We start from the raw sequence: 27,628 nt of genomic DNA on the forward strand, positions 1-27,628 counted from the left end.
GAGCGCTCTGGCAAGCAGGAGATAGAATCTTATATATTAAACTGATCATTTCAAAATATTGATCAATAACTTTGAAATAATTGTTTGCTTTCAATTTTGTATATAAATATTGAACAAAATATTTTGCCTTATAATTTACGCCATCATTTTTTTGTCATTTCTTCTCCGGCTTTTTAGCTCTGTGATCCTCTCAAACTCAAGTCAGCTGTGCGTCACTATTACTGTCAGTGATCCTTTCAAACTCAAGTCAGCTGTATGTATGTCACTATTACTGTCAGTGTCCTCGGTAAAACTTTAAATTGTGATTTTTAAGTAAATATGTTTAAAAATAATTAAATATAATTGCTTGTTATTAATTTATTATCTGGAAAATTAGTCAAAATGTCAGTGCAGTTGAAAATCGGTCAACGTGTTGAGGTGGTAGCAAAAGGGGTTCAAGGAACTGTCGCCTTCATCGGTAAAACGGGATTCGCCCAAGGAACATGGATTGGTCTAGTATTAGATGAACCGAAAGGAAAAAACAACGGTTCTGTTAAGGGACAAGAATATTTCAAGGTATTCGAATAATTGACTTATTTCAATTGAAGTTACTTATAATTTTTAATACACACAGTGTGAAGAAAATTACGGTATGTTTGTTAAAGAAAATCAGGTCGTTCAGCTTGATGAACAAGGTAAACCAATTGCGAATAAAGACGTACCTCCTTCGAAAATCGCCAGAAGTAGACAAAGTGTGTAAGTAGATTTGAGATATTTCACATTTAATGTTTTTTTAAATATGTTTACAAACATTGTGCACATCTTTGAAATCTATTCACGTTCGGCTTTGTTTTTTTTTCATGCGTTTCTATTTATACAGGCCCAATATAAAACCTAAACCCACTACGTAAGTATTATAAATGAATTTTGAGGGGTATTATTGGGGTTATAGTAGAAATAATACATTTTGTCATAGAATTTATTGGATAATTCCATCTAAAGGAAACATAAACATAAAAACATCGTAAATATCGATTCTTATTATTTTTTTTATATTACCAAATTTTGAATGTACTTATTTCTGCTATAAAAAAATTGTGCGATGCAAAAAAATATTGTGAAATGTCATTTTCATGCTGTCTAATAAAGGGTACGTAGAAAAACATCCCCTCAAGGATCCACTTTATCAGCTTCCAGGTAATGCACTTTAATTTAATGTTTTTTTTTTTTGGTATAATAATTTATGTAATAATTTTTTTTAAATTTACCCTCTTCTAATTTTTATTTTTTTTTTAATTTAAATTGTCAGCTCGAGGATTTCATTGGCCAGCAGCCGACACTCCTTAGCAGGTAGCCGTCAATCTTTATCAGGCAGTAGACAATCTTTGTGCGGTAGTAAAACACATTTAGAATCACCTTCGATTGAAAGACAACCTGATATTAACGAATCCCAGAGCCAAACTCCAAAAAGAGCGTCTTTTGTTGAAGTAAGAAAATTCGAATTGGGAATATTTGATTTTATTTTTAATAATGTCGGTTTTAGACGGGATTTGTTGAAACACTTAAACCTCAATTTACACCAGGGCAAGCTATGATAACAACACCAACTCCCGTAACTTCAATGGACGACAAAATCAGTAGCCTGCAGCTACAACAAGAATTAGAAAATAGAAATCAGCAGATTACTGATCTTACTGAAAAAATTGAGACGCTGAAGATAAAAAGGCAAGAGGATAAAGAGAGATTGAAGAATTATGATAAATTGAAGATACAAGTAAGTTGAATTTATTTTGTAAAATTTGAATTTCTTTTATAGAATTGAAATTTCTATATGTTGTCAATACGGGTAGTACCATTTTCAATTGTGTCTGTTATAGGGGTATTTGACCCAGATGAATGTCACATTATAATTATATAATTTGTTGTCTTTTTAACATTCTAGTTGGAACAATTGATAGAATTCAAGTCGAAGATAATGAGCAGCCAGGCCAGTTTGCAGAGGGATCTACAAAAAGCTAAACAGGAAGCTAAAGAAGCGGTCGAAGCTAAGGAAGCGCACGCTGAAGAAGTAGCAGATCTAGCGGAAGCAGTAGAAATGGCTACTTTGGATAAAGAAATGGCGGAAGAGAAAGCGGAAACGTTACAATTAGAATTGGAAGTATGTAAAGAGAAATTGGAGGAAGTTACTTTGGATTTGGAAATATTGAAAGCTGAAATGCAGGAAAAAGGTAAATTTCGATATATTTATCGCGGGTTTATTGTTAAAGTTTCGTTTTAGGTGCGAATTTTTCAACTACGGAAGATCAAATGTCTGCGTACGAGGTGAAACAGTTGCAACAACAAAACGCTCGTTTGAGGGAAACTTTGGTGAGGTTGAGGGATCTGTCGGCCCACGAGAAACACGAATATCAGAAATTATTGAAAGATATCGATCAGAAAAAATCGGAAATTACCGAATTGGGAAAAACTAAGGAGAAATTGAGTACGCGAGTTGAGGAAATGGAACAGCAAATTAGCGATTTGCAAGAACAGGTTAGATATAAATTGTAGAGTTGAAAATTTCCATGTAAAAATGTAAAAAAGTGCGAATTTTTATCTAGAATTGAAATTTTTGAGGAAAATTTGAAAAGTACCCAATGAATTTAATGTAGGTAGACGCAGCTTTGGGTGCCGAAGAAATGGTGGTGATTCTCAGTGATCAAAAATTAACTCTCGAAGAAAAAGTGGCCCAGTTACAAGAAGAAGTCATCGAATTGGAAGCTTTGCAAGATATGAACGATCAGTTGGTAGAAAGTAACGCCGAATTAGAGGCAGATTTGAGAGAAGAATTGGATATGGCCCAAGCGGCTACAAGAGAAGTAATTAATCTCCATAAACGTTATTGCGACTTATGATTTTCTTTCCTTTTTTTATTTTAAAGGCTTTGAGAGATAGAGACGCTGCTTTGGAAACGATCGCCGATAGAGAACAAACGATAAGTAAATTCAGAAATCTCGTACATCAACTACAAGAACAATCTTTGGATCTTCAACATCGTTTGGAAACGGAGACCAGCAAACCTGTATCGGCTTTACCTGAAATAATCGATTTCAAGAAAATGTTTACAGAAACTAAGGCTCATATCAAAGCAATCGATTTGGAATTGAGACGAATCGATATACATCAGTTGCAGCAACACATTAAATTTTTGAGTGCTTATATGCCGGATTCTTTCATGACCAGAGGAGGTAATTTTCTTTTTTTCGAATTGCATCCATTTTTTTATAAAATTATAAACAAAAAAATTGGAATTTTGGGTGTGGAAATTAAGGTTTAGATGAATAATTTGAATTTTCTATGTAAAATATCAATTTTTTTGGGTATAAGTCACAAAAAATTTACTTTTTTGGTGAAAATTTCATTTATTTTGATAAAATTTCACTTTTTGTTCAAAGTGTATTATTTTTTCGAAATTATAGTCAAAAAAATTGGAATTTTGGATGTGGAAATTCAGGTTTATATGAATAATTTGAATTTTCTATGTAAAATATCAATTTTTTTGGGTAAAAGTCACAAAAAATTTACTTTTTTGGTGAAAATTTCATTTATTTTGATAAAATTTCACTTTTTGTTCAAAGTGTATTATTTTTTCGAAATTATAGTCAAAAAAATTGGAATTTTGGATGTGGAAATTCAGGTTTATATGAATAATTTGAATTTTCTATGTAAAATATCAATTTTTTTGGGTAAAAGTCACAAAAAATTTACTTTTTTGGTGAAAATTTCATTTATTTTGATAAAATTTCACTTTTTGTTCAAAGTGTATTATTTTTTCGAAATTATAGTCAAAAAAATTGGAATTTTGGATGTGGAAATTCAGGTTTATATGAATAATTTGAATTTTCTATGTAAAATATCAATTTTTTTGGGTAAAAGTCACAAAAAATTTACTTTTTTGGTGAAAATTTCATTTATTTTGATAAAATTTCACTTTTTGTTCAAAGTGTATTATTTTTTCGAAATTATAGTCAAAAAAATTGGAATTTTGGATGTGGAAATTCAGGTTTATATGAATAATTTGAATTTTCTATGTAAAATATCAATTTTTTTGGGTAAAAGTCACAAAAAATTTACTTTTTTGGTGAAAATTTCATTTATTTTGATAAAATTTCACTTTTTGTTCAAAGTGTATTATTTTTTCGAAATTATAGTCAAAAAAATTGGAATTTTGGATGTGGAAATTCAGGTTTATATGAATAATTTGAATTTTCTATGTAAAATATCAATTTTTTTGGGTAAAAGTCACAAAAAATTTACTTTTTTGGTGAAAATTTCATTTATTTTGATAAAATTTCACTTTTTGTTCAAAGTGTATTATTTTTTCGAAATTATAGTCAAAAAAATTGGAATTTTGGATGTGGAAATTCAGGTTTATATGAATAATTTGAATTTTCTATGTAAAATATCAATTTTTTTGGGTAAAAGTCACAAAAAATTTACTTTTTTGGTGAAAATTTCATTTATTTTGATAAAATTTCACTTTTTGTTCAAAGTGTATTATTTTTTCGAAATTATAGTCAAAAAAATTGGAATTTTGGATGTGGAAATTCAGGTTTATATGAATAATTTGAATTTTCTATGTAAAATATCAATTTTTTTGGGTAAAAGTCACAAAAAATTTACTTTTTTGGTGAAAATTTCATTTATTTTGATAAAATTTCACTTTTTGTTCAAAGTGTATTATTTTTTCGAAATTATAGTCAAAAAAATTGGAATTTTGGATGTGGAAATTCAGGTTTATATGAATAATTTGAATTTTCTATGTAAAATATCAATTTTTTTGGGTAAAAGTCACAAAAAATTTACTTTTTTGGTGAAAATTTCATTTATTTTGATAAAATTTCACTTTTTGTTCAAAGTGTATTATTTTTTCGAAATTATAGTCAAAAAAATTGGAATTTTGGATGTGGAAATTCAGGTTTATATGAATAATTTGAATTTTCTATGTAAAATATCAATTTTTTTGGGTAAAAGTCACAAAAAATTTACTTTTTTGGTGAAAATTTCATTTATTTTGATAAAATTTCACTTTTTGTTCAAAGTGTATTATTTTTTCGAAATTATAGTCAAAAAAATTGGAATTTTGGATGTGGAAATTCAGGTTTATATGAATAATTTGAATTTTCTATGTAAAATATCAATTTTTTTGGGTAAAAGTCACAAAAAATTTACTTTTTTGGTGAAAATTTCATTTATTTTGATAAAATTTCACTTTTTGTTCAAAGTGTATTATTTTTTCGAAATTATAGTCAAAAAAATTGGAATTTTGGATGTGGAAATTCAGGTTTATATGAATAATTTGAATTTTCTATGTAAAATATCAATTTTTTTGGGTAAAAGTCACAAAAAATTTACTTTTTTGGTGAAAATTTCATTTATTTTGATAAAATTTCACTTTTTGTTCAAAGTGTATTATTTTTTCGAAATTATAGTCAAAAAAATTGGAATTTTGGATGTGGAAATTCAGGTTTATATGAATAATTTGAATTTTCTATGTAAAATATCAATTTTTTTGGGTAAAAGTCACAAAAAATTTACTTTTTTGGTGAAAATTTCATTTATTTTGATAAAATTTCACTTTTTGTTCAAAGTGTATTATTTTTTCGAAATTATAGTCAAAAAAATTGGAATTTTGGATGTGGAAATTCAGGTTTATATGAATAATTTGAATTTTCTATGTAAAATATCAATTTTTTTGGGTAAAAGTCACAAAAAATTTACTTTTTTGGTGAAAATTTCATTTATTTTGATAAAATTTCACTTTTTGTTCAAAGTGTATTATTTTTTCGAAATTATAGTCAAAAAAATTGGAATTTTGGATGTGGAAATTCAGGTTTATATGAATAATTTGAATTTTCTATGTAAAATATCAATTTTTTTGGGTAAAAGTCACAAAAAATTTACTTTTTTGGTGAAAATTTCATTTATTTTGATAAAATTTCACTTTTTGTTCAAAGTGTATTATTTTTTCGAAATTATAGTCAAAAAAATTGGAATTTTGGATGTGGAAATTCAGGTTTATATGAATAATTTGAATTTTCTATGTAAAATATCAATTTTTTTGGGTAAAAGTCACAAAAAATTTACTTTTTTGGTGAAAATTTCATTTATTTTGATAAAATTTCACTTTTTGTTCAAAGTGTATTATTTTTTCGAAATTATAGTCAAAAAAATTGGAATTTTGGATGTGGAAATTCAGGTTTATATGAATAATTTGAATTTTCTATGTAAAATATCAATTTTTTTGGGTAAAAGTCACAAAAAATTTACTTTTTTGGTGAAAATTTCATTTATTTTGATAAAATTTCACTTTTTGTTCAAAGTGTATTATTTTTTCGAAATTATAGTCAAAAAAATTGGAATTTTGGATGTGGAAATTCAGGTTTATATGAATAATTTGAATTTTCTATGTAAAATATCAATTTTTTTGGGTAAAAGTCAGAAAAAATTTACTTTTTTGGTGAAAATTTCATTTATTTTGATAAAATTTCACTTTTTGTTCAAAGTGTATTATTTTTTCGAAATTATAGTCAAAAAAATTGGAATTTTGGATGTGGAAATTCAGGTTTATATGAATAATTTGAATTTTCTATGTAAAATATCAATTTTTTTGGGTAAAAGTCACAAAAAATTTACTTTTTTGGTGAAAATTTCATTTATTTTGATAAAATTTCACTTTTTGTTCAAAGTGTATTATTTTTTCGAAATTATAGTCAAAAAAATTGGAATTTTGGATGTGGAAATTCAGGTTTATATGAATAATTTGAATTTTCTATGTAAAATATCAATTTTTTTGGGTAAAAGTCACAAAAAATTTACTTTTTTGGTGAAAATTTCATTTATTTTGATAAAATTTCACTTTTTGTTCAAAGTGTATTATTTTTTCGAAATTATAGTCAAAAAAATTGGAATTTTGGATGTGGAAATTCAGGTTTATATGAATAATTTGAATTTTCTATGTAAAATATCAATTTTTTTGGGTAAAAGTCACAAAAAATTTACTTTTTTGGTGAAAATTTCATTTATTTTGATAAAATTTCACTTTTTGTTCAAAGTGTATTATTTTTTCGAAATTATAGTCAAAAAAATTGGAATTTTGGATGTGGAAATTCAGGTTTATATGAATAATTTGAATTTTCTATGTAAAATATCAATTTTTTTGGGTAAAAGTCACAAAAAATTTACTTTTTTGGTGAAAATTTCATTTATTTTGATAAAATTTCACTTTTTGTTCAAAGTGTATTATTTTTTCGAAATTATAGTCAAAAAAATTGGAATTTTGGATGTGGAAATTCAGGTTTATATGAATAATTTGAATTTTCTATGTAAAATATCAATTTTTTTGGGTAAAAGTCACAAAAAAATTACTTTTTTGGTGAAAATTTCATTTATTTTGATAAAATTTCACTTTTTGTTCAAAGTGTATTATTTTTTCGAAATTATAGTCAAAAAAATTGGAATTTTGGATGTGGAAATTCAGGTTTATATGAATAATTTGAATTTTCTATGTAAAATATCAATTTTTTTGGGTAAAAGTCACAAAAAATTTACTTTTTTGGTGAAAATTTCATTTATTTTGATAAAATTTCACTTTTTGTTCAAAGTGTATTATTTTTTCGAAATTATAGTCAAAAAAATTGGAATTTTGGATGTGGAAATTCAGGTTTATATGAATAATTTGAATTTTCTATGTAAAATATCAATTTTTTTGGGTAAAAGTCACAAAAAATTTACTTTTTTGGTGAAAATTTCATTTATTTTGATAAAATTTCACTTTTTGTTCAAAGTGTATTATTTTTTCGAAATTATAGTCAAAAAAATTGGAATTTTGGATGTGGAAATTCAGGTTTATATGAATAATTTGAATTTTCTATGTAAAATATCAATTTTTTTGGGTAAAAGTCACAAAAAATTTACTTTTTTGGTAAAAATTTCATTTATTTTGATAAAATTTCACTTTTTGTTCAAAGTGTATTATTTTTTCGAAATTATAGTCAAAAAAATTGGAATTTTGGATGTGGAAATTCAGGTTTATATGAATAATTTGAATTTTCTATGTAAAATATCAATTTTTTTGGGTAAAAGTCACAAAAAATTTACTTTTTTGGTGAAAATTTCATTTATTTTGATAAAATTTCACTTTTTGTTCAAAGTGTATTATTTTTTCGAAATTATAGTCAAAAAAATTGGAATTTTGGATGTGGAAATTCAGGTTTATATGAATAATTTGAATTTTCTATGTAAAATATCAATTTTTTTGGGTAAAAGTCACAAAAAATTTACTTTTTTGGTGAAAATTTCATTTATTTTGATAAAATTTCACTTTTTGTTCAAAGTGTATTATTTTTTCGAAATTATAGTCAAAAAAATTGGAATTTTGGATGTGGAAATTCAGGTTTATATGAATAATTTGAATTTTCTATGTAAAATATCAATTTTTTTGGGTAAAAGTCACAAAAAATTTACTTTTTTGGTGAAAATTTCATTTATTTTGATAAAATTTCACTTTTTGTTCAAAGTGTATTATTTTTTCGAAATTATAGTCAAAAAAATTGGAATTTTGGATGTGGAAATTCAGGTTTATATGAATAATTTGAATTTTCTATGTAAAATATCAATTTTTTTGGGTAAAAGTCAGAAAAAATTTACTTTTTTGGTGAAAATTTCATTTATTTTGATAAAATTTCACTTTTTGTTCAAAGTGTATTATTTTTTCGAAATTATAGTCAAAAAAATTGGAATTTTGGATGTGGAAATTCAGGTTTATATGAATAATTTGAATTTTCTATGTAAAATATCAATTTTTTTGGGTAAAAGTCACAAAAAATTTACTTTTTTGGTGAAAATTTCATTTATTTTGATAAAATTTCACTTTTTGTTCAAAGTGTATTATTTTTTCGAAATTATAGTCAAAAAAATTGGAATTTTGGATGTGGAAATTCAGGTTTATATGAATAATTTGAATTTTCTATGTAAAATATCAATTTTTTTGGGTAAAAGTCACAAAAAATTTACTTTTTTGGTGAAAATTTCATTTATTTTGATAAAATTTCACTTTTTGTTCAAAGTGTATTATTTTTTCGAAATTATAGTCAAAAAAATTGGAATTTTGGATGTGGAAATTCAGGTTTATATGAATAATTTGAATTTTCTATGTAAAATATCAATTTTTTTGGGTAAAAGTCACAAAAAATTTACTTTTTTGGTGAAAATTTCATTTATTTTGATAAAATTTCACTTTTTGTTCAAAGTGTATTATTTTTTCGAAATTATAGTCAAAAAAATTGGAATTTTGGATGTGGAAATTCAGGTTTATATGAATAATTTGAATTTTCTATGTAAAATATTAATTTTTTTGGGTAAAAGTCACAAAAAATTTACTTTTTTGGTGAAAATTTCATTTATTTTGATAAAATTTCACTTTTTGTTCAAAGTGTATTATTTTTTCGAAATTATAGTCAAAAAAATTGGAATTTTGGATGTGGAAATTCAGGTTTATATGAATAATTTGAATTTTCTATGTAAAATATCAATTTTTTTGGGTAAAAGTCACAAAAAATTTACTTTTTTGGTGAAAATTTCATTTATTTTGATAAAATTTCACTTTTTGTTCAAAGTGTATTATTTTTTCGAAATTATAGTCAAAAAAATTGGAATTTTGGATGTGGAAATTCAGGTTTATATGAATAATTTGAATTTTCTATGTAAAATATCAATTTTTTTGGGTAAAAGTCACAAAAAATTTACTTTTTTGGTGAAAATTTCATTTATTTTGATAAAATTTCACTTTTTGTTCAAAGTGTATTATTTTTTCGAAATTATAGTCAAAAAAATTGGAATTTTGGATGTGGAAATTCAGGTTTATATGAATAATTTGAATTTTCTATGTAAAATATCAATTTTTTTGGGTAAAAGTCACAAAAAATTTACTTTTTTGGTGAAAATTTCATTTATTTTGATAAAATTTCACTTTTTGTTCAAAGTGTATTATTTTTTCGAAATTATAGTCAAAAAAATTGGAATTTTGGATGTGGAAATTCAGGTTTATATGAATAATTTGAATTTTCTATGTAAAATATCAATTTTTTTGGGTAAAAGTCACAAAAAATTTACTTTTTTGGTGAAAATTTCATTTATTTTGATAAAATTTCACTTTTTGTTCAAAGTGTATTATTTTTTCGAAATTATAGTCAAAAAAATTGGAATTTTGGATGTGGAAATTCAGGTTTATATGAATAATTTGAATTTTCTATGTAAAATATCAATTTTTTTGGGTAAAAGTCACAAAAAATTTACTTTTTTGGTGAAAATTTCATTTATTTTGATAAAATTTCACTTTTTGTTCAAAGTGTATTATTTTTTCGAAATTATAGTCAAAAAAATTGGAATTTTGGATGTGGAAATTCAGGTTTATATGAATAATTTGAATTTTCTATGTAAAATATTAATTTTTTTGGGTAAAAGTCACAAAAAATTTACTTTTTTGGTGAAAATTTCATTTATTTTGATAAAATTTCACTTTTTGTTCAAAGTGTATTATTTTTTCGAAATTATAGTCAAAAAAATTGGAATTTTGGATGTGGAAATTCAGGTTTATATGAATAATTTGAATTTTCTATGTAAAATATCAATTTTTTTGGGTAAAAGTCACAAAAAATTTACTTTTTTGGTGAAAATTTCATTTATTTTGATAAAATTTCACTTTTTGTTCAAAGTGTATTATTTTTTCGAAATTATAGTCAAAAAAATTGGAATTTTGGATGTGGAAATTCAGGTTTATATGAATAATTTGAATTTTCTATGTAAAATATCAATTTTTTTGGGTAAAAGTCACAAAAAATTTACTTTTTTGGTGAAAATTTCATTTATTTTGATAAAATTTCACTTTTTGTTCAAAGTGTATTATTTTTTCGAAATTATAGTCAAAAAAATTGGAATTTTGGATGTGGAAATTCAGGTTTATATGAATAATTTGAATTTTCTATGTAAAATATCAATTTTTTTGGGTAAAAGTCACAAAAAATTTACTTTTTTGGTGAAAATTTCATTTATTTTGATAAAATTTCACTTTTTGTTCAAAGTGTATTATTTTTTCGAAATTATAGTCAAAAAAATTGGAATTTTGGATGTGGAAATTCAGGTTTATATGAATAATTTGAATTTTCTATGTAAAATATCAATTTTTTTGGGTAAAAGTCACAAAAAATTTACTTTTTTGGTGAAAATTTCATTTATTTTGATAAAATTTCACTTTTTGTTCAAAGTGTATTATTTTTTCGAAATTATAGTCAAAAAAATTGGAATTTTGGATGTGGAAATTCAGGTTTATATGAATAATTTGAATTTTCTATGTAAAATATCAATTTTTTTGGGTAAAAGTCACAAAAAATTTACTTTTTTGGTGAAAATTTCATTTATTTTGATAAAATTTCACTTTTTGTTCAAAGTGTATTATTTTTTCGAAATTATAGTCAAAAAAATTGGAATTTTGGATGTGGAAATTCAGGTTTATATGAATAATTTGAATTTTCTATGTAAAATATCAATTTTTTTGGGTAAAAGTCACAAAAAATTTACTTTTTTGGTGAAAATTTCATTTATTTTGATAAAATTTCACTTTTTGTTCAAAGTGTATTATTTTTTCGAAATTATAGTCAAAAAAATTGGAATTTTGGATGTGGAAATTCAGGTTTATATGAATAATTTGAATTTTCTATGTAAAATATCAATTTTTTTGGGTAAAAGTCACAAAAAATTTACTTTTTTGGTGAAAATTTCATTTATTTTGATAAAATTTCACTTTTTGTTCAAAGTGTATTATTTTTTCGAAATTATAGTCAAAAAAATTGGAATTTTGGATGTGGAAATTCAGGTTTATATGAATAATTTGAATTTTCTATGTAAAATATCAATTTTTTTGGGTAAAAGTCACAAAAAATTTACTTTTTTGGTGAAAATTTCATTTATTTTGATAAAATTTCACTTTTTGTTCAAAGTGTATTATTTTTTCGAAATTATAGTCAAAAAAATTGGAATTTTGGATGTGGAAATTCAGGTTTATATGAATAATTTGAATTTTCTATGTAAAATATCAATTTTTTTGGGTAAAAGTCACAAAAAATTTACTTTTTTGGTGAAAATTTCATTTATTTTGATAAAATTTCACTTTTTGTTCAAAGTGTATTATTTTTTCGAAATTATAGTCAAAAAAATTGGAATTTTGGATGTGGAAATTCAGGTTTATATGAATAATTTGAATTTTCTATGTAAAATATCAATTTTTTTGGGTATAAGTCAGAAAAAATTTACTTTTTTGGTGAAAATTTCATTTATTTTGATAAAATTTCACTTTTTGTTCAAAGTGTATTATTTTTTCGAAATTATAGTCAAAAAAATTGGAATTTTGGATGTGGAAATTCAGGTTTATATGAATAATTTGAATTTTCTATGTAAAATATCAATTTTTTTGGGTAAAAGTCACAAAAAATTTACTTTTTTGGTGAAAATTTCATTTATTTTGATAAAATTTCACTTTTTGTTCAAAGTGTATTATTTTTTCGAAATTATAGTCAAAAAAATTGGAATTTTGGATGTGGAAATTAAGGTTTAGATGAATAATTTGAATTTTCTATGTAAAATATCAATTTTTTTGGGTAAAAGTCACAAAAAATTTACTTTTTTGGTGAAAATTTCATTTATTTTGATAAAATTTCACTTTTTGTTCAAAGTGTATTATTTTTTCGAAATTATAGTCAAAAAAATTGGAATTTTGGATGTGGAAATTCAGGTTTATATGAATAATTTGAATTTTCTATGTAAAATATCAATTTTTTTGGGTAAAAGTCACAAAAAATTTACTTTTTTGGTGAAAATTTCATTTATTTTGATAAAATTTCACTTTTTGTTCAAAGTGTATTATTTTTTCGAAATTATAGTCAAAAAAATTGGAATTTTGGATGTGGAAATTCAGGTTTATATGAATAATTTGAATTTTCTATGTAAAATATCAATTTTTTTGGGTAAAAGTCACAAAAAATTTACTTTTTTGGTGAAAATTTCATTTATTTTGATAAAATTTCACTTTTTGTTCAAAGTGTATTATTTTTTCGAAATTATAGTCAAAAAAATTGGAATTTTGGATGTGGAAATTCAGGTTTATATGAATAATTTGAATTTTCTATGTAAAATATCAATTTTTTTGGGTAAAAGTCACAAAAAATTTACTTTTTTGGTGAAAATTTCATTTATTTTGATAAAATTTCACTTTTTGTTCAAAGTGTATTATTTTTTCGAAATTATAGTCAAAAAAATTGGAATTTTGGATGTGGAAATTCAGGTTTATATGAATAATTTGAATTTTCTATGTAAAATATCAATTTTTTTGGGTAAAAGTCACAAAAAATTTACTTTTTTGGTGAAAATTTCATTTATTTTGATAAAATTTCACTTTTTGTTCAAAGTGTATTATTTTTTCGAAATTATAGTCAAAAAAATTGGAATTTTGGATGTGGAAATTCAGGTTTATATGAATAATTTGAATTTTCTATGTAAAATATCAATTTTTTTGGGTAAAAGTCACAAAAAATTTACTTTTTTGGTGAAAATTTCATTTATTTTGATAAAATTTCACTTTTTGTTCAAAGTGTATTATTTTTTCGAAATTATAGTCAAAAAAATTGGAATTTTGGATGTGGAAATTCAGGTTTATATGAATAATTTGAATTTTCTATGTAAAATATCAATTTTTTTGGGTAAAAGTCACAAAAAATTTACTTTTTTGGTGAAAATTTCATTTATTTTGATAAAATTTCACTTTTTGTTCAAAGTGTATTATTTTTTCGAAATTATAGTCAAAAAAATTGGAATTTTGGATGTGGAAATTCAGGTTTATATGAATAATTTGAATTTTCTATGTAAAATATCAATTTTTTTGGGTAAAAGTCACAAAAAATTTACTTTTTTGGTGAAAATTTCATTTATTTTGATAAAATTTCACTTTTTGTTCAAAGTGTATTATTTTTTCGAAATTATAGTCAAAAAAATTGGAATTTTGGATGTGGAAATTCAGGTTTATATGAATAATTTGAATTTTCTATGTAAAATATCAATTTTTTTGGGTAAAAGTCACAAAAAATTTACTTTTTTGGTGAAAATTTCATTTATTTTGATAAAATTTCACTTTTTGTTCAAAGTGTATTATTTTTTCGAAATTATAGTCAAAAAAATTGGAATTTTGGATGTGGAAATTCAGGTTTATATGAATAATTTGAATTTTCTATGTAAAATATCAATTTTTTTGGGTAAAAGTCACAAAAAATTTACTTTTTTGGTGAAAATTTCATTTATTTTGATAAAATTTCACTTTTTGTTCAAAGTGTATTATTTTTTCGAAATTATAGTCAAAAAAATTGGAATTTTGGATGTGGAAATTCAGGTTTATATGAATAATTTGAATTTTCTATGTAAAATATCAATTTTTTTGGGTAAAAGTCACAAAAAATTTACTTTTTTGGTAAAAATTTCATTTATTTTGATAAAATTTCACTTTTTGTTCAAAGTGTATTATTTTTTCGAAATTATAGTCAAAAAAATTGGAATTTTGGATGTGGAAATTCAGGTTTATATGAATAATTTGAATTTTCTATGTAAAATATCAATTTTTTTGGGTAAAAGTCACAAAAAATTTACTTTTTTGGTGAAAATTTCATTTATTTTGATAAAATTTCACTTTTTGTTCAAAGTGTATTATTTTTTCGAAATTATAGTCAAAAAAATTGGAATTTTGGATGTGGAAATTCAGGTTTATATGAATAATTTGAATTTTCTATGTAAAATATCAATTTTTTTGGGTAAAAGTCACAAAAAATTTACTTTTTTGGTGAAAATTTCATTTATTTTGATAAAATTTCACTTTTTGTTCAAAGTGTATTATTTTTTCGAAATTATAGTCAAAAAAATTGGAATTTTGGATGTGGAAATTCAGGTTTATATGAATAATTTGAATTTTCTATGTAAAATATCAATTTTTTTGGGTAAAAGTCACAAAAAATTTACTTTTTTGGTGAAAATTTCATTTATTTTGATAAAATTTCACTTTTTGTTCAAAGTGTATTATTTTTTCGAAATTATAGTCAAAAAAATTGGAATTTTGGATGTGGAAATTCAGGTTTATATGAATAATTTGAATTTTCTATGTAAAATATCAATTTTTTTGGGTAAAAGTCACAAAAAATTTACTTTTTTGGTGAAAATTTCATTTATTTTGATAAAATTTCACTTTTTGTTCAAAGTGTATTATTTTTTCGAAATTATAGTCAAAAAAATTGGAATTTTGGATGTGGAAATTCAGGTTTATATGAATAATTTGAATTTTCTATGTAAAATATCAATTTTTTTGGGTAAAAGTCACAAAAAATTTACTTTTTTGGTGAAAATTTCATTTATTTTGATAAAATTTCACTTTTTGTTCAAAGTGTATTATTTTTTCGAAATTATAGTCAAAAAAATTGGAATTTTGGATGTGGAAATTCAGGTTTATATGAATAATTTGAATTTTCTATGTAAAATATCAATTTTTTTGGGTAAAAGTCACAAAAAATTTACTTTTTTGGTGAAAATTTCATTTATTTTGATAAAATTTCACTTTTTGTTCAAAGTGTATTATTTTTTCGAAATTATAGTCAAAAAAATTGGAATTTTGGATGTGGAAATTCAGGTTTATATGAATAATTTGAATTTTCTATGTAAAATATCAATTTTTTTGGGTAAAAGTCACAAAAAATTTACTTTTTTGGTGAAAATTTCATTTATTTTGATAAAATTTCACTTTTTGTTCAAAGGGTATTATTTTTTCAAAATTATAGACAAAAAAAATTGAATTTGAGTTGTGGAAATCCAACTTTATATTAGTAATTTGAGTTTACTGTATAGAATATCAATTTTTAATGCAAATTTGATCCATTTTTCATTTTTTTTTTCTACAAAATATCACTTTTTCTTCGAATTGCAATCTTTTCCAAAAATTATACACATCAACTTTGAATTATGTATATAGAGTAGAGTTTTTTGTGCAAATTCAATTTTTTTTCAACAAGATGCAAATTTTTCTTCGAAATGCACTTTTTCTATATATAAAGTATGAAATTTTATTTGAAACTGCAACTTAAATACAAAATTTGATTGATTTCAACGCCAAAATCTGCAAAATTCAATTCATCAGGTGAAATTTTCATTTTTTTTACAAAATTTTACTTCTTCTTTTCCAACAATTGTTTTTTTAAGTAAAATAGCAACTTTCCATGCAAAGTTTTATTCACTTTCTCCTCAAAGTCAAAAGAAATCAACTTTTTTGTGAAAATTCCACTTTTTCTTCGAATTGCTTATTTTTCCAAAATGAAAGAAACGAAAATGTGAATTTTGATGTAAAACTACAATTTTTAACGCAAAATTTTATTTATTTTCATCTCAAAGTCTCCAAAAATCAACTCATTTGGTAAAATTTGGATTTTTTTTGACATAATTCCATTTTTTGGACACCGAAGGCTACATAACCTTTGAAGTTCCCTTTTTTTAACAATCCCCTAATATTTCGTTATTTTTTTTTAGGAGACCACGACGCCGTTCTCGTTATACTACTTATACCGAGGTTGATACAAAAGTTGGAAATAATTTTGGGTCAAGTGAAAGACAAATTCCGTGGTATCGACAAAATCGACAAGAACGCCGTCCTCAAAGGGCATTCCGTCAACCAATATACGTTCAAATGCAAAATCGGTTTCTACATTTACGCCCTACAGATTATCCTCCATCAATATTTCCACGTACTCAACACCTGCAAACCGGACGTGTTGTTAAAAGCCGGCGCCGCATATCCGGAAATGGCGGCGCAGGAAAAGTTGGTCGACGATTATATCGAATTGTTGAAAAGGGATCAGCTCGACGAAAATGTATCGACGGAAACTTTGGAAAAGTGCGTTAATTATTTCAATACGTTGTTTCCGGTTTTATTCGGCGCGGATATTAAATTGAATCACATGCAATTGCTTATCGATAACGTCAAATGTTTGACGTCGATCGTCGACGGTTTCGTCGTAGATTCAACGGTTATAAAATGTCTGATGGAAGTGAGTAAATTTGGAATTTATCCTCTCGATTGGTTTTTATTTAAATCTCGGCTTTTTTTTTGTCAAAAATGTTTCTTCGAACCTGAATTTGAATACTAGTTCGAAAAATTGGAAATTTTTTAATGAAATTTGATTTTTCTTTTCAAAATTCGATTGTTTCGTGGAAATTTGGGATTTTTTTTCAATTTTCCTGACAATTTTGAATTTTTTTTTCAATTTTCCATTTAAAATTTGAATGTTTTTGATAGAATTGTGAATTTCACTATTGAAATTTTGAATTTTCTGATGCAAATTTGAATTTTAGTTTTAAGAATTTGAAATTTTTGAATAAAATTTTGAATTTGAATTTGAAGAGTTGGAAATTTTATCTAGAATTGGAATTTTCGAGGGGAATATGATTTTTCTTTTCAAAATTCAATTGTTTTGTGAAAATTTAGAATTTTTTTATCAATTTTCCATGAAAAATTTGAATGTTTTTGATAGAATTGTGAATTTCACTATTGAAATTTTGAATTTTCTAATGCAAATTTGAATTTCAGTTTTAAGAATTTGAAATTTATGTATAGAGTTGAAATTTTTTAGTGAAATTTGATTTTTCTTTGCACAATTCGATTATTTCGTGGAAATTTGGGATTTTTTTTCAATTTTCCTGACAATTTTGAAATTTTTTTTCAATTTTCCATGTAAATTTTGAATATTAATTTGAAGAGTTGGAAATTTTTATCTAGAATTGGAATTTTCGAGGGAAATATGATTTTTCTTTTCAAAATTCGATTGTTTCGTGAAAATTTGGATTTTTTAATCAATTTTCCATGAAAAATTTGAATGTTTTTGATAGAATTGTGAATTTCACTATTGAAATTTTGAATTTTCTGATGCAAATTTGAATTTTAGTATTAAGAATTTGAAATTTTTGAATAAAATTTTGAATTTCAATTTGAAGAGCTGGAAATTTTTATCTAGAGTTGAAATTTTTTAGTGAAATTTGATTTTTCTTTGCACAATTCGATTATTTCGTGGAAATTTGGGATTTTTTTTCAATTTTCCTGACAATTTTGAAATTTTTTTTCAATTTTCCATGTAAATTTTGAATCTTAATTTGAAGAGTTGGAAATTTTTATCTAGAATTGGAATTTTCGAGGGAAATATGATTTTTCTTTTCAAAATTCAATTGATCCGTGAAAATTTGGATTTTTTTATCAATTTTCCATGAAAAATTTAAATATTTTTGAGAGAATTGTGGATTTCACAATTGAAATTTTGAAATTTCTATTGAAAATTTGAAAACTAGTTTGAAAAGCTGGAAATTTTTATGTATGATTGAAATTTTATAGGAAAATTTGATTTTTTGCTAATGTATTTTGAATGATTCGTTTGAAATTTCAATTTTTTTGAGAGAAATTGTGAATTTCACAATTGGAATTTTAATTTTTCTGTGTGAAATTTTTTTTAAACCAGAGACTTTTTTCAATCTACTTCCCCCAGTAACTATTAGACTTCTCTCAATTTCCCACTTCCTTTTTTTTTATAATTTTCAAGATTTCTCCATGAACTTTTTTGTTCAATCTCATTATTTTTTCTGTTAAATTGAATTTTATTTTCATACAGACATTCTTCTGTACTTCACTTTATATGAAATATATTTTTCCCATAAACTTTTCCACTAAACCTAATTTTTCTCTGTAAATTATTTTTTTTGTGAACTCGCCTTCTAATCCATTGTAAGTTTAAGACTTTTTTTTGTTATTTTTCAGTCCACGAAAGGCGATATGGAACTTCTAGTTCAACATATCGTAACGGCATCAGATTCTCTCCAACAGCAACTGAAATTAATCAAAAGAAGATTACCATTGGACACCAACATCTCGAATTTGGGTTTGAACAAAGAAGTACAGGAAAATATGTATCAGTGCTACCAGCACGCTTCAAAAATATCCAAAACTTTGAACGACATCGTTAAAAGTACCGTCCAAACTATATTAACCAGTGGAGGTGAACCAAACTAAATAACCTCTTATCGAATATTGGAATTTTGATTAAAATTTTTTCCAGAATCCGAGAAATTAGTCCCACAGGATAAAGTTAAGGATATAGCAATCAACGCCAGCGAGAAATTCTACGAACAGGACGATCTAGGACCAGTTCAAAGTTTGAAGAACTCCCTGAATTTCATCCTTACTCAGATCACTCAATTGGCACAATATCTACACGATAACGAATACGAAATAACCACGGCGAATAAAAACGAAGAAAAAGTAAGTTAATTAATTAATTGATTTTTTGAAAAAAAAAATTTTTTCTCAGGTGACTTCGCCTATCAGGATAAGAGCCGAATCCGTAAAGAAGGAATTGGAACAAACGAAAACGTTGACCAGCAAATTGGAAAACAAAGAGTCCGACATAAAGGAATTGAAGAGAATGTTGAAAGAAAAACAAGAATTGTATTCCGAGATGACTATACGCAAAGAATTGGCCGAAAAGAAATTGGGTAACGTAAATAAAGATTACGAAATGACTATAGAGAAGTTGCAGAGGAAATTGGAAGAGGCGCACAATAATTATAAGAAGAAAGAGAAGGAATTCGAAGAGACTTTAGATCACTTACAGACCGATATAGATTCTTTGGAAAATGAGAAAGGGGAAATGAAGGAGAAACTTAAAATTTTATCAAAGAAAGCTGCTTTGGAAGTATCTTTATCTAAAGGTGAGTCTTTTTTTTGTAATTGTAAAGTTTTTTCTGCAAATATCGAGTTGTATTGTTTTTCTGTAAAATTCAATTTTTTCTTGTAAATCTTGTTTTTTGTGTTTTTTTTTTCAGTATGATCCTTCTATAAATCTTAGTTTTTCTGTAAGACTTGATTTTTCCCTGTAAATTTTGTTTTGTTTGTGTCTTTTTATCTGTAAAACCCTGGTTTTTGTGTAAGACAATTTTGTTTGTACTTCTTCATATTTTTTTCTGTAAAATTCAATTTTTTCTTGTAAATCTTGTTTTTTGTGTTTTTTTTCAGTATGATCCTTCTATAAATCTTAGTTTTTCTGTAAGACTTGATTTTTCCCTGTAAATTTTGTTTTTTTTTGTGTCTTTTTATCTGTAAAACCCTGGTTTTTGTGTAAGACAATTTTGTTTGTACTTCTTCATATTTTTTTCTGTAAAATTCAATTTTTTCTTGTAAATCTTGTTTTTTGTGTTTTTTTTCAGTATGATCCTTCTATAAATCTTAGTTTTTCTGTAAGACTTGATTTTTCCCTGTAAATTTTGTTTTTTTTTGTGTGTGTCTTTTTATCTGTAAAACCCTGGTTTTTGTGTAAGACAATTTTGTTTGTACTTCTTCATATTTTTTTCTGTAAAATTCAATTTTTTCTTGTAAATCTTGTTTTTTGTGTTTTTTTTTTCAGTATGATCCTTCTATAAATCTTAGTTTTTCTGTAAGACTTGATTTTTCCCTGTAAATTTTGTTTTTTTTTGTGTGTGTCTTTTTATCTGTAAAACCCTGGTTTTTGTGTAAGACAATTTTGTTTGTACTTCTTCATATTTTTTTCTGTAAAATTCAATTTTTTCTTGTAAATCTTGTTTTTTGTGTTTTTTTTTTTTCAGTATGATCCTTCTATAAATCTTAGTTTTTCTGTAAGACTTGATTTTTCCCTGTAAATTTTGTTTTTTTTTGTGTGTGTCTTTTTATCTGTAAAACCCTGGTTTTTGTGTAAGACAATTTTGTTTGTACTTCTTCATATTTTTTTCTGTAAAATTCAATTTTTTCTTGTAAATCTTGTTTTTTGTTTTTTTTTTTTCAGTATGATCCTTCTATAAATCTTAGTTTTTCTGTAAGACTTGATTTTTCCCTGTAAATTTTGTTTTTTTTTGTGTGTGTCTTTTTATCTGTAAAACCCTGGTTTTTGTGTAAGACAATTTTGTTTGTACTTCTTCATATTTTTTTCTGTAAAATTCAATTTTTTCTTGTAAATCTTGTTTTTTGTGTTTTTTTTTTCAGTATGATCCTTCTATAAATCTTAGTTTTTCTGTAAGACTTGATTTTTCCCTGTAAATTTTGTTTTTTTTTGTGTGTGTCTTTTTATCTGTAAAACCCTGGTTTTTGTGTAAGACAATTTTGTTTGTACTTCTTCATATTTTTTTCTGTAAAATTCAATTTTTTCTTGTAAATCTTGTTTTTTGTGTTTTTTTTTTTTCAGTATGATCCTTCTATAAATCTTAGTTTTTCTGTAAGACTTGATTTTTCCCTGTAAATTTTGTTTTTTTTTGTGTCTTTTTATCTGTAAAACCCTGGTTTTTGTGTAAGACAATTTTGTTTGTACTTCTTCATATTTTTTTCTGTAAAATTCAATTTTTTCTTGTAAATCTTGTTTTTTGTGTTTTTTTTCAGTATGATCCTTCTATAAATCTTAGTTTTTCTGTAAGACTTGATTTTTCCCTGTAAATTTTGTTTTTTTTTGTGTCTTTTTATCTGTAAAACCCTGGTTTTTGTGTAAGACAATTTTGTTTGTACTTCTTCATATTTTTTTCTGTAAAATTCAATTTTTTCTTGTAAATCTTGTTTTTTGTGTTTTTTTTCAGTATGATCCTTCTATAAATCTTAGTTTTTCTGTAAGACTTGATTTTTCCCTGTAAATTTTGTTTTTTTTTGTGTGTGTCTTTTTATCTGTAAAACCCTGGTTTTTGTGTAAGACAATTTTGTTTGTACTTCTTCATATTTTTTTCTGTAAAATTCAATTTTTTCTTGTAAATCTTGTTTTTTGTGTTTTTTTTTTTTCAGTATGATCCTTCTATAAATCTTAGTTTTTCTGTAAGACTTGATTTTTCCCTGTAAATTTTGTTTTTTTTTGTGTGTGTCTTTTTATCTGTAAAACCCTGGTTTTTGTGTAAGACAATTTTGTTTGTACTTCTTCATATTTTTTTCTGTAAAATTCAATTTTTTCTTGTAAATCTTGTTTTTTGTGTTTTTTTTCAGTATGATCCTTCTATAAATCTTAGTTTTTCTGTAAGACTTGATTTTTCCCTGTAAATTTTGTTTTTTTTGTGTCTTTTTATCTGTAAAACCCTGGTTTTTGTGTAAGACAATTTTGTTTGTACTTCTTCATATTTTTTTCTGTAAAATTCAATTTTTTCTTGTAAATCTTGTTTTTTGTGTTTTTTTTTTCAGTATGATCCTTCTATAAATCTTAGTTTTTCTGTAAGACTTGATTTTTCCCTGTAAATTTTGTTTTGTTTGTGTCTTTTTATCTGTAAAACCCTGGTTTTTGTGTAAGACAATTTTGTTTGTACTTCTTCATATTTTTTTCTGTAAAATTCAATTTTTTCTTGTAAATCTTGTTTTTTGTGTTTTTTTTCAGTATGATCCTTCTATAAATCTTAGTTTTTCTGTAAGACTTGATTTTTCCCTGTAAATTTTGTTTTTTTTTGTGTCTTTTTATCTGTAAAACCCTGGTTTTTGTGTAAGACAATTTTGTTTGTACTTCTTCATATTTTTTTCTGTAAAATTCAATTTTTTCTTGTAAATCTTGTTTTTTGTGTTTTTTTTCAGTATGATCCTTCTATAAATCTTAGTTTTTCTGTAAGACTTGATTTTTCCCTGTAAATTTTGTTTTTTTTTGTGTGTGTCTTTTTATCTGTAAAACCCTGGTTTTTGTGTAAGACAATTTTGTTTGTACTTCTTCATATTTTTTTCTGTAAAATTCAATTTTTTCTTGTAAATCTTGTTTTTTGTGTTTTTTTTTCAGTATGATCCTTCTATAAATCTTAGTTTTTCTGTAAGACTTGATTTTTCCCTGTAAATTTTGTTTTTTTTGTGTCTTTTTATCTGTAAAACTCTGGTTTTTGTGTAAGACAATTTTGTTTGTACTTCTTCATATTTTTTTCTGTAAAATTCAATTTTTTCTTGTAAATCTTGTTTTTTGTGTTTTTTTTCAGTATGATCCTTCTATAAATCTTAGTTTTTCTGTAAGACTTGATTTTTCCCTGTAAATTTTGTTTTTTTTTGTGTGTGTCTTTTTATCTGTAAAACCCTGGTTTTTGTGTAAGACAATTTTGTTTGTACTTCTTCATATTTTTTTCTGTAAAATTCAATTTTTTCTTGTAAATCTTGTTTTTTGTGTTTTTTTTCAGTATGATCCTTCTATAAATCTTAGTTTTTCTGTAAGACTTGATTTTTCCCTGTAAATTTTGTTTTTTTTTGTGTCTTTTTATCTGTAAAACCCTGGTTTTTGTGTAAGACAATTTTGTTTGTACTTCTTCATATTTTTTTCTGTAAAATTCAATTTTTTCTTGTAAATCTTGTTTTTTGTGTTTTTTTTCAGTATGATCCTTCTATAAATCTTAGTTTTTCTGTAAGACTTGATTTTTCCCTGTAAATTTTGTTTTTTTTTGTGTCTTTTTATCTGTAAAACCCTGGTTTTTGTGTAAGACAATTTTGTTTGTACTTCTTCATATTTTTTTCTGTAAAATTCAATTTTTTCTTGTAAATCTTGTTTTTTGTGTTTTTTTTCAGTATGATCCTTCTATAAATCTTAGTTTTTCTGTAAGACTTGATTTTTCCCTGTAAATTTTGTTTTTTTTTGTGTGTGTCTTTTTATCTGTAAAACCCTGGTTTTTGTGTAAGACAATTTTGTTTGTACTTCTTCATATTTTTTTCTGTAAAATTCAATTTTTTCTTGTAAATCTTGTTTTTTGTGTTTTTTTTTTCAGTATGATCCTTCTATAAATCTTAGTTTTTCTGTAAGACTTGATTTTTCCCTGTAAATTTTGTTTTTTTTTGTGTGTGTCTTTTTATCTGTAAAACCCTGGTTTTTGTGTAAGACAATTTTGTTTGTACTTCTTCATATTTTTTTCTGTAAAATTCAATTTTTTCTTGTAAATCTTGTTTTTTGTGTTTTTTTTTTTCAGTATGATCCTTCTATAAATCTTAGTTTTTCTGTAAGACTTGATTTTTCCCTGTAAATTTTGTTTTTTTTTGTGTGTGTCTTTTTATCTGTAAAACCCTGGTTTTTGTGTAAGACAATTTTGTTTGTACTTCTTCATATTTTTTTCTGTAAAATTCAATTTTTTCTTGTAAATCTTGTTTTTTGTGTTTTTTTTCAGTATGATCCTTCTATAAATCTTAGTTTTTCTGTAAGACTTGATTTTTCCCTGTAAATTTTGTTTTTTTTGTGTCTTTTTATCTGTAAAACCCTGGTTTTTGTGTAAGACAATTTTGTTTGTACTTCTTCATATTTTTTTCTGTAAAATTCAATTTTTTCTTGTAAATCTTGTTTTTTGTGTTTTTTTTTTCAGTATGATCCTTCTATAAATCTTAGTTTTTCTGTAAGACTTGATTTTTCCCTGTAAATTTTGTTTTGTTTGTGTCTTTTTATCTGTAAAACCCTGGTTTTTGTGTAAGACAATTTTGTTTGTACTTCTTCATATTTTTTTCTGTAAAATTCAATTTTTTCTTGTAAATCTTGTTTTTTGTGTTTTTTTTCAGTATGATCCTTCTATAAATCTTAGTTTTTCTGTAAGACTTGATTTTTCCCTGTAAATTTTGTTTTTTTTTGTGTCTTTTTATCTGTAAAACCCTGGTTTTTGTGTAAGACAATTTTGTTTGTACTTCTTCATATTTTTTTCTGTAAAATTCAATTTTTTCTTGTAAATCTTGTTTTTTGTGTTTTTTTTCAGTATGATCCTTCTATAAATCTTAGTTTTTCTGTAAGACTTGATTTTTCCCTGTAAATTTTGTTTTTTTTTGTGTGTGTCTTTTTATCTGTAAAACCCTGGTTTTTGTGTAAGACAATTTTGTTTGTACTTCTTCATATTTTTTTCTGTAAAATTCAATTTTTTCTTGTAAATCTTGTTTTTTGTGTTTTTTTTTCAGTATGATCCTTCTATAAATCTTAGTTTTTCTGTAAGACTTGATTTTTCCCTGTAAATTTTGTTTTTTTTGTGTCTTTTTATCTGTAAAACTCTGGTTTTTGTGTAAGACAATTTTGTTTGTACTTCTTCATATTTTTTTCTGTAAAATTCAATTTTTTCTTGTAAATCTTGTTTTTTGTGTTTTTTTTCAGTATGATCCTTCTATAAATCTTAGTTTTTCTGTAAGACTTGATTTTTCCCTGTAAATTTTGTTTTTTTTTGTGTGTGTCTTTTTATCTGTAAAACCCTGGTTTTTGTGTAAGACAATTTTGTTTGTACTTCTTCATATTTTTTTCTGTAAAATTCAATTTTTTCTTGTAAATCTTGTTTTTTGTGTTTTTTTTTCAGTATGATCCTTCTATAAATCTTAGTTTTTCTGTAAGACTTGATTTTTCCCTGTAAATTTTGTTTTTTTTGTGTCTTTTTATCTGTAAAACCCTGGTTTTTGTGTAAGACAATTTTGTTTGTACTTCTTCATATTTTTTTCTGTAAAATTCAATTTTTTCTTGTAAATCTTGTTTTTTGTGTTTTTTTTCAGTATGATCCTTCTATAAATCTTAGTTTTTCTGTAAGACTTGATTTTTCCCTGTAAATTTTGTTTTTTTTTGTGTGTGTCTTTTTATCTGTAAAACCCTGGTTTTTGTGTAAGAATTTTGTTTATACTTCTTCATATTTTTTTTTTAAAACTTGATTTTTTCCTGTAAATTTTGCCTCGTGTGGCTTTATTTTCTTTTTATAGATTATAGTTTTTCAGAAAAACACATTTTTTTACGTTAGTTTACGTGAGAATTTTGTCTTTTCTATGAAGTCTAACATTTCTTTCTATTTTTTCTGTAAATTTTGTCTTTTGTGGCTTTTTTTGTAAAAGACTATTATATATCCTGGTTTTTTTGTAAGACACATTATTTTTTGTAAATTTTCTCATCAAAATTTGGTATTTTCTATGAAGTTTTATATTTTTTTTTCTGTAAAACTCGATTTTTACCTGTAAATTTTGTTTTTTGTGAATTTTGTTTCTGTAAAATCCTTTTATACATCCTGGTCTTTATGTAAGACACATTATTTTTTGTAAATTTTAGCTACATAGCTTCATATTTTGTTTTTTATTTGTGCTTATTTTTACTTTCAAAACTTTTCCTCTAAATTTTTTTGTAACACCGACATTTTTAACTTGAAATTTAATTGGCCACCTTATTTTAATATAATTTGATCCTATTCTAAACAAAAAAATCTTTTGTATGATGTTTTTCGTAAAGTTTGATTTTTTTTCTGTAAAATCCAGCTTTTTGACATTTTTTTCCTGTCAATTTTTACATCAGACATGACCCTGACTTTCTCTGTAAAAATTACCGTTTTTTTTTCTGTAAATGGAAGTTTTTGTGTGAGACACAATTTTTTTTCTATAAATTTTTACCTCAAACTTGATTTTTTTAGTGATATTTGACTTTTTTCTGTATAAAATTCTCACAAAACTTTTTTCAGGATCTCAGTTGCCTTCTTTGCAGTCATTAGGCCCAACTTTGCCGGCCGTAGTTAAAGATTCTCCGTTGCTGATGCAAGAAATAAACAATTTGAGGAAAATATTCCACCAAGAACGCAATAAGAGAATCCAGTTGGAAAATAGAAAACTCAAAGAACAACTAGACAGTATGGCGCCGCTTCCATCCTTCAAAAACGAACCCGATGAAATTCTAGAAACCCTATTCCGAGAAGGATCCGATTTGAATCAGGTTGATAAATTCTCCTATACCTTCAAAACGATTTTTGTTGAAAAAAAATTGTAATTTTAGAAACTACTCGTTCACATGTCCAAACCCACTTTTCCCGCTATCTACAAATTAAAACCAGGAAACGGTCCCGCGGCATGGAAACGACATTTCGCCGAAGAACAGAACAAATTAATAGTCTTGAATAGAGCCAGAGAGCAATTTCAATCTAAAGTAGCAGCTGAAGCCGTTAAAAGAAAATTTGGGGCTAGGATCGAATCCGATTTAACAATTTTTCCAACAAAAGAAATGACAAAGGTGAGATACATCGAGTTAATTTCGTTAATTTTCTTTTAAAAAATATCCTTTTCAGGCTCTAAACGAAACTAAGGCTATAAATATAGGATTCGTGAAAATTTCTAAGGAATTGTTACCATTAAACGAAAAACCGAAAGTGATCGATGTAGAAGTAGACTGCGATAACTTACACACTATATTACAAACGTTATTAGTTAAGTAAAAATCAATTTTATATTTAAATTTATTTAACAATATTATTAATAACATGAAATCGCTTGAATAAATTTACTTACCCCACTTGAAATTCTTTTTTTTTTCCTCCAATATACATAAATCACTTTAATTTTAATAAGTAGTTTGTAGATAATCAACTATGGGCAACCAAAATAAGAATATATCGAACAGAAATATGAAAAACCTGAGTTTTAATCAAAATAAAACTTATTATATGAAAGAGGAAGAAGAAGAAGAACTAACCAGGAAGTAAAGAATCCAAGAAGTTTCATACAAACCGCCAGAAATGGGAAAGAAGAAGAAGTAGAACATCAAATGCAGCTCCAGAAGATTCTAGACAGTAGAATTGA

At 24.5% G+C, this 27,628-nt stretch overlaps 1 protein-coding gene across 3 annotated transcripts; it reads left to right on the forward strand.

Moving 5' to 3' along the window:
* Positions 1 to 220: 220 nt before the first annotated feature.
* LOC130895591 (dynactin subunit 1-like) lies at positions 221 to 27,348 on the forward strand. 3 transcript variants are annotated; one of them, XM_057802966.1, is made up of 17 exons: positions 227 to 555; positions 614 to 735; positions 860 to 886; positions 1,129 to 1,176; positions 1,289 to 1,466; positions 1,523 to 1,753; positions 1,922 to 2,207; positions 2,258 to 2,511; positions 2,631 to 2,837; positions 2,900 to 3,206; positions 16,624 to 17,141; positions 18,896 to 19,133; positions 19,194 to 19,396; positions 19,446 to 19,845; positions 26,521 to 26,768; positions 26,829 to 27,062; positions 27,118 to 27,348. In XM_057802966.1, the coding sequence occupies exons 1-17, from the start codon at positions 382 to 384 to the stop codon at positions 27,262 to 27,264; spliced, it is 3,822 nt and encodes a 1,273-aa protein (XP_057658949.1). In that variant the 5' UTR covers positions 227 to 381; the 3' UTR covers positions 27,265 to 27,348. The 3 variants fall into 3 exon arrangements, with proteins under 3 accessions (XP_057658951.1, XP_057658949.1, XP_057658950.1); XM_057802967.1 differs by lacking the exon at positions 1,129 to 1,176; XM_057802968.1 differs by lacking the exons at positions 860 to 886; positions 1,129 to 1,176 and having other exon boundaries at positions 221 to 555.
* The last annotated feature ends 280 nt before the right edge of the window (positions 27,349 to 27,628 follow it).

This window comes from Diorhabda carinulata, chromosome 6, assembly GCF_026250575.1.
Source record: "Diorhabda carinulata isolate Delta chromosome 6, icDioCari1.1, whole genome shotgun sequence".
Lineage (NCBI taxonomy): Eukaryota > Metazoa > Arthropoda > Insecta > Coleoptera > Chrysomelidae > Diorhabda > Diorhabda carinulata.

What these genes read in the sequence shown, in the direction of transcription:
- LOC130895591 (XM_057802966.1), top strand. Translation starts at nt 382, where the DNA reads ATGTCAGTGCAGTTGAAAATCGGTCAACGTGTTGAGGTGGTAGCAAAA. An exon ending in ATGATAAATTGAAGATACAA is followed by an intron (nt 1,754 to 1,921) that starts GTAAGTTGAATT and finishes TTAACATTCTAG; the next exon opens with TTGGAACAATTGATAGAATT. An exon ending in CAACAAAAGAAATGACAAAG is followed by an intron (nt 27,063 to 27,117) that starts GTGAGATACATC and finishes TATCCTTTTCAG; the next exon opens with GCTCTAAACGAAACTAAGGC.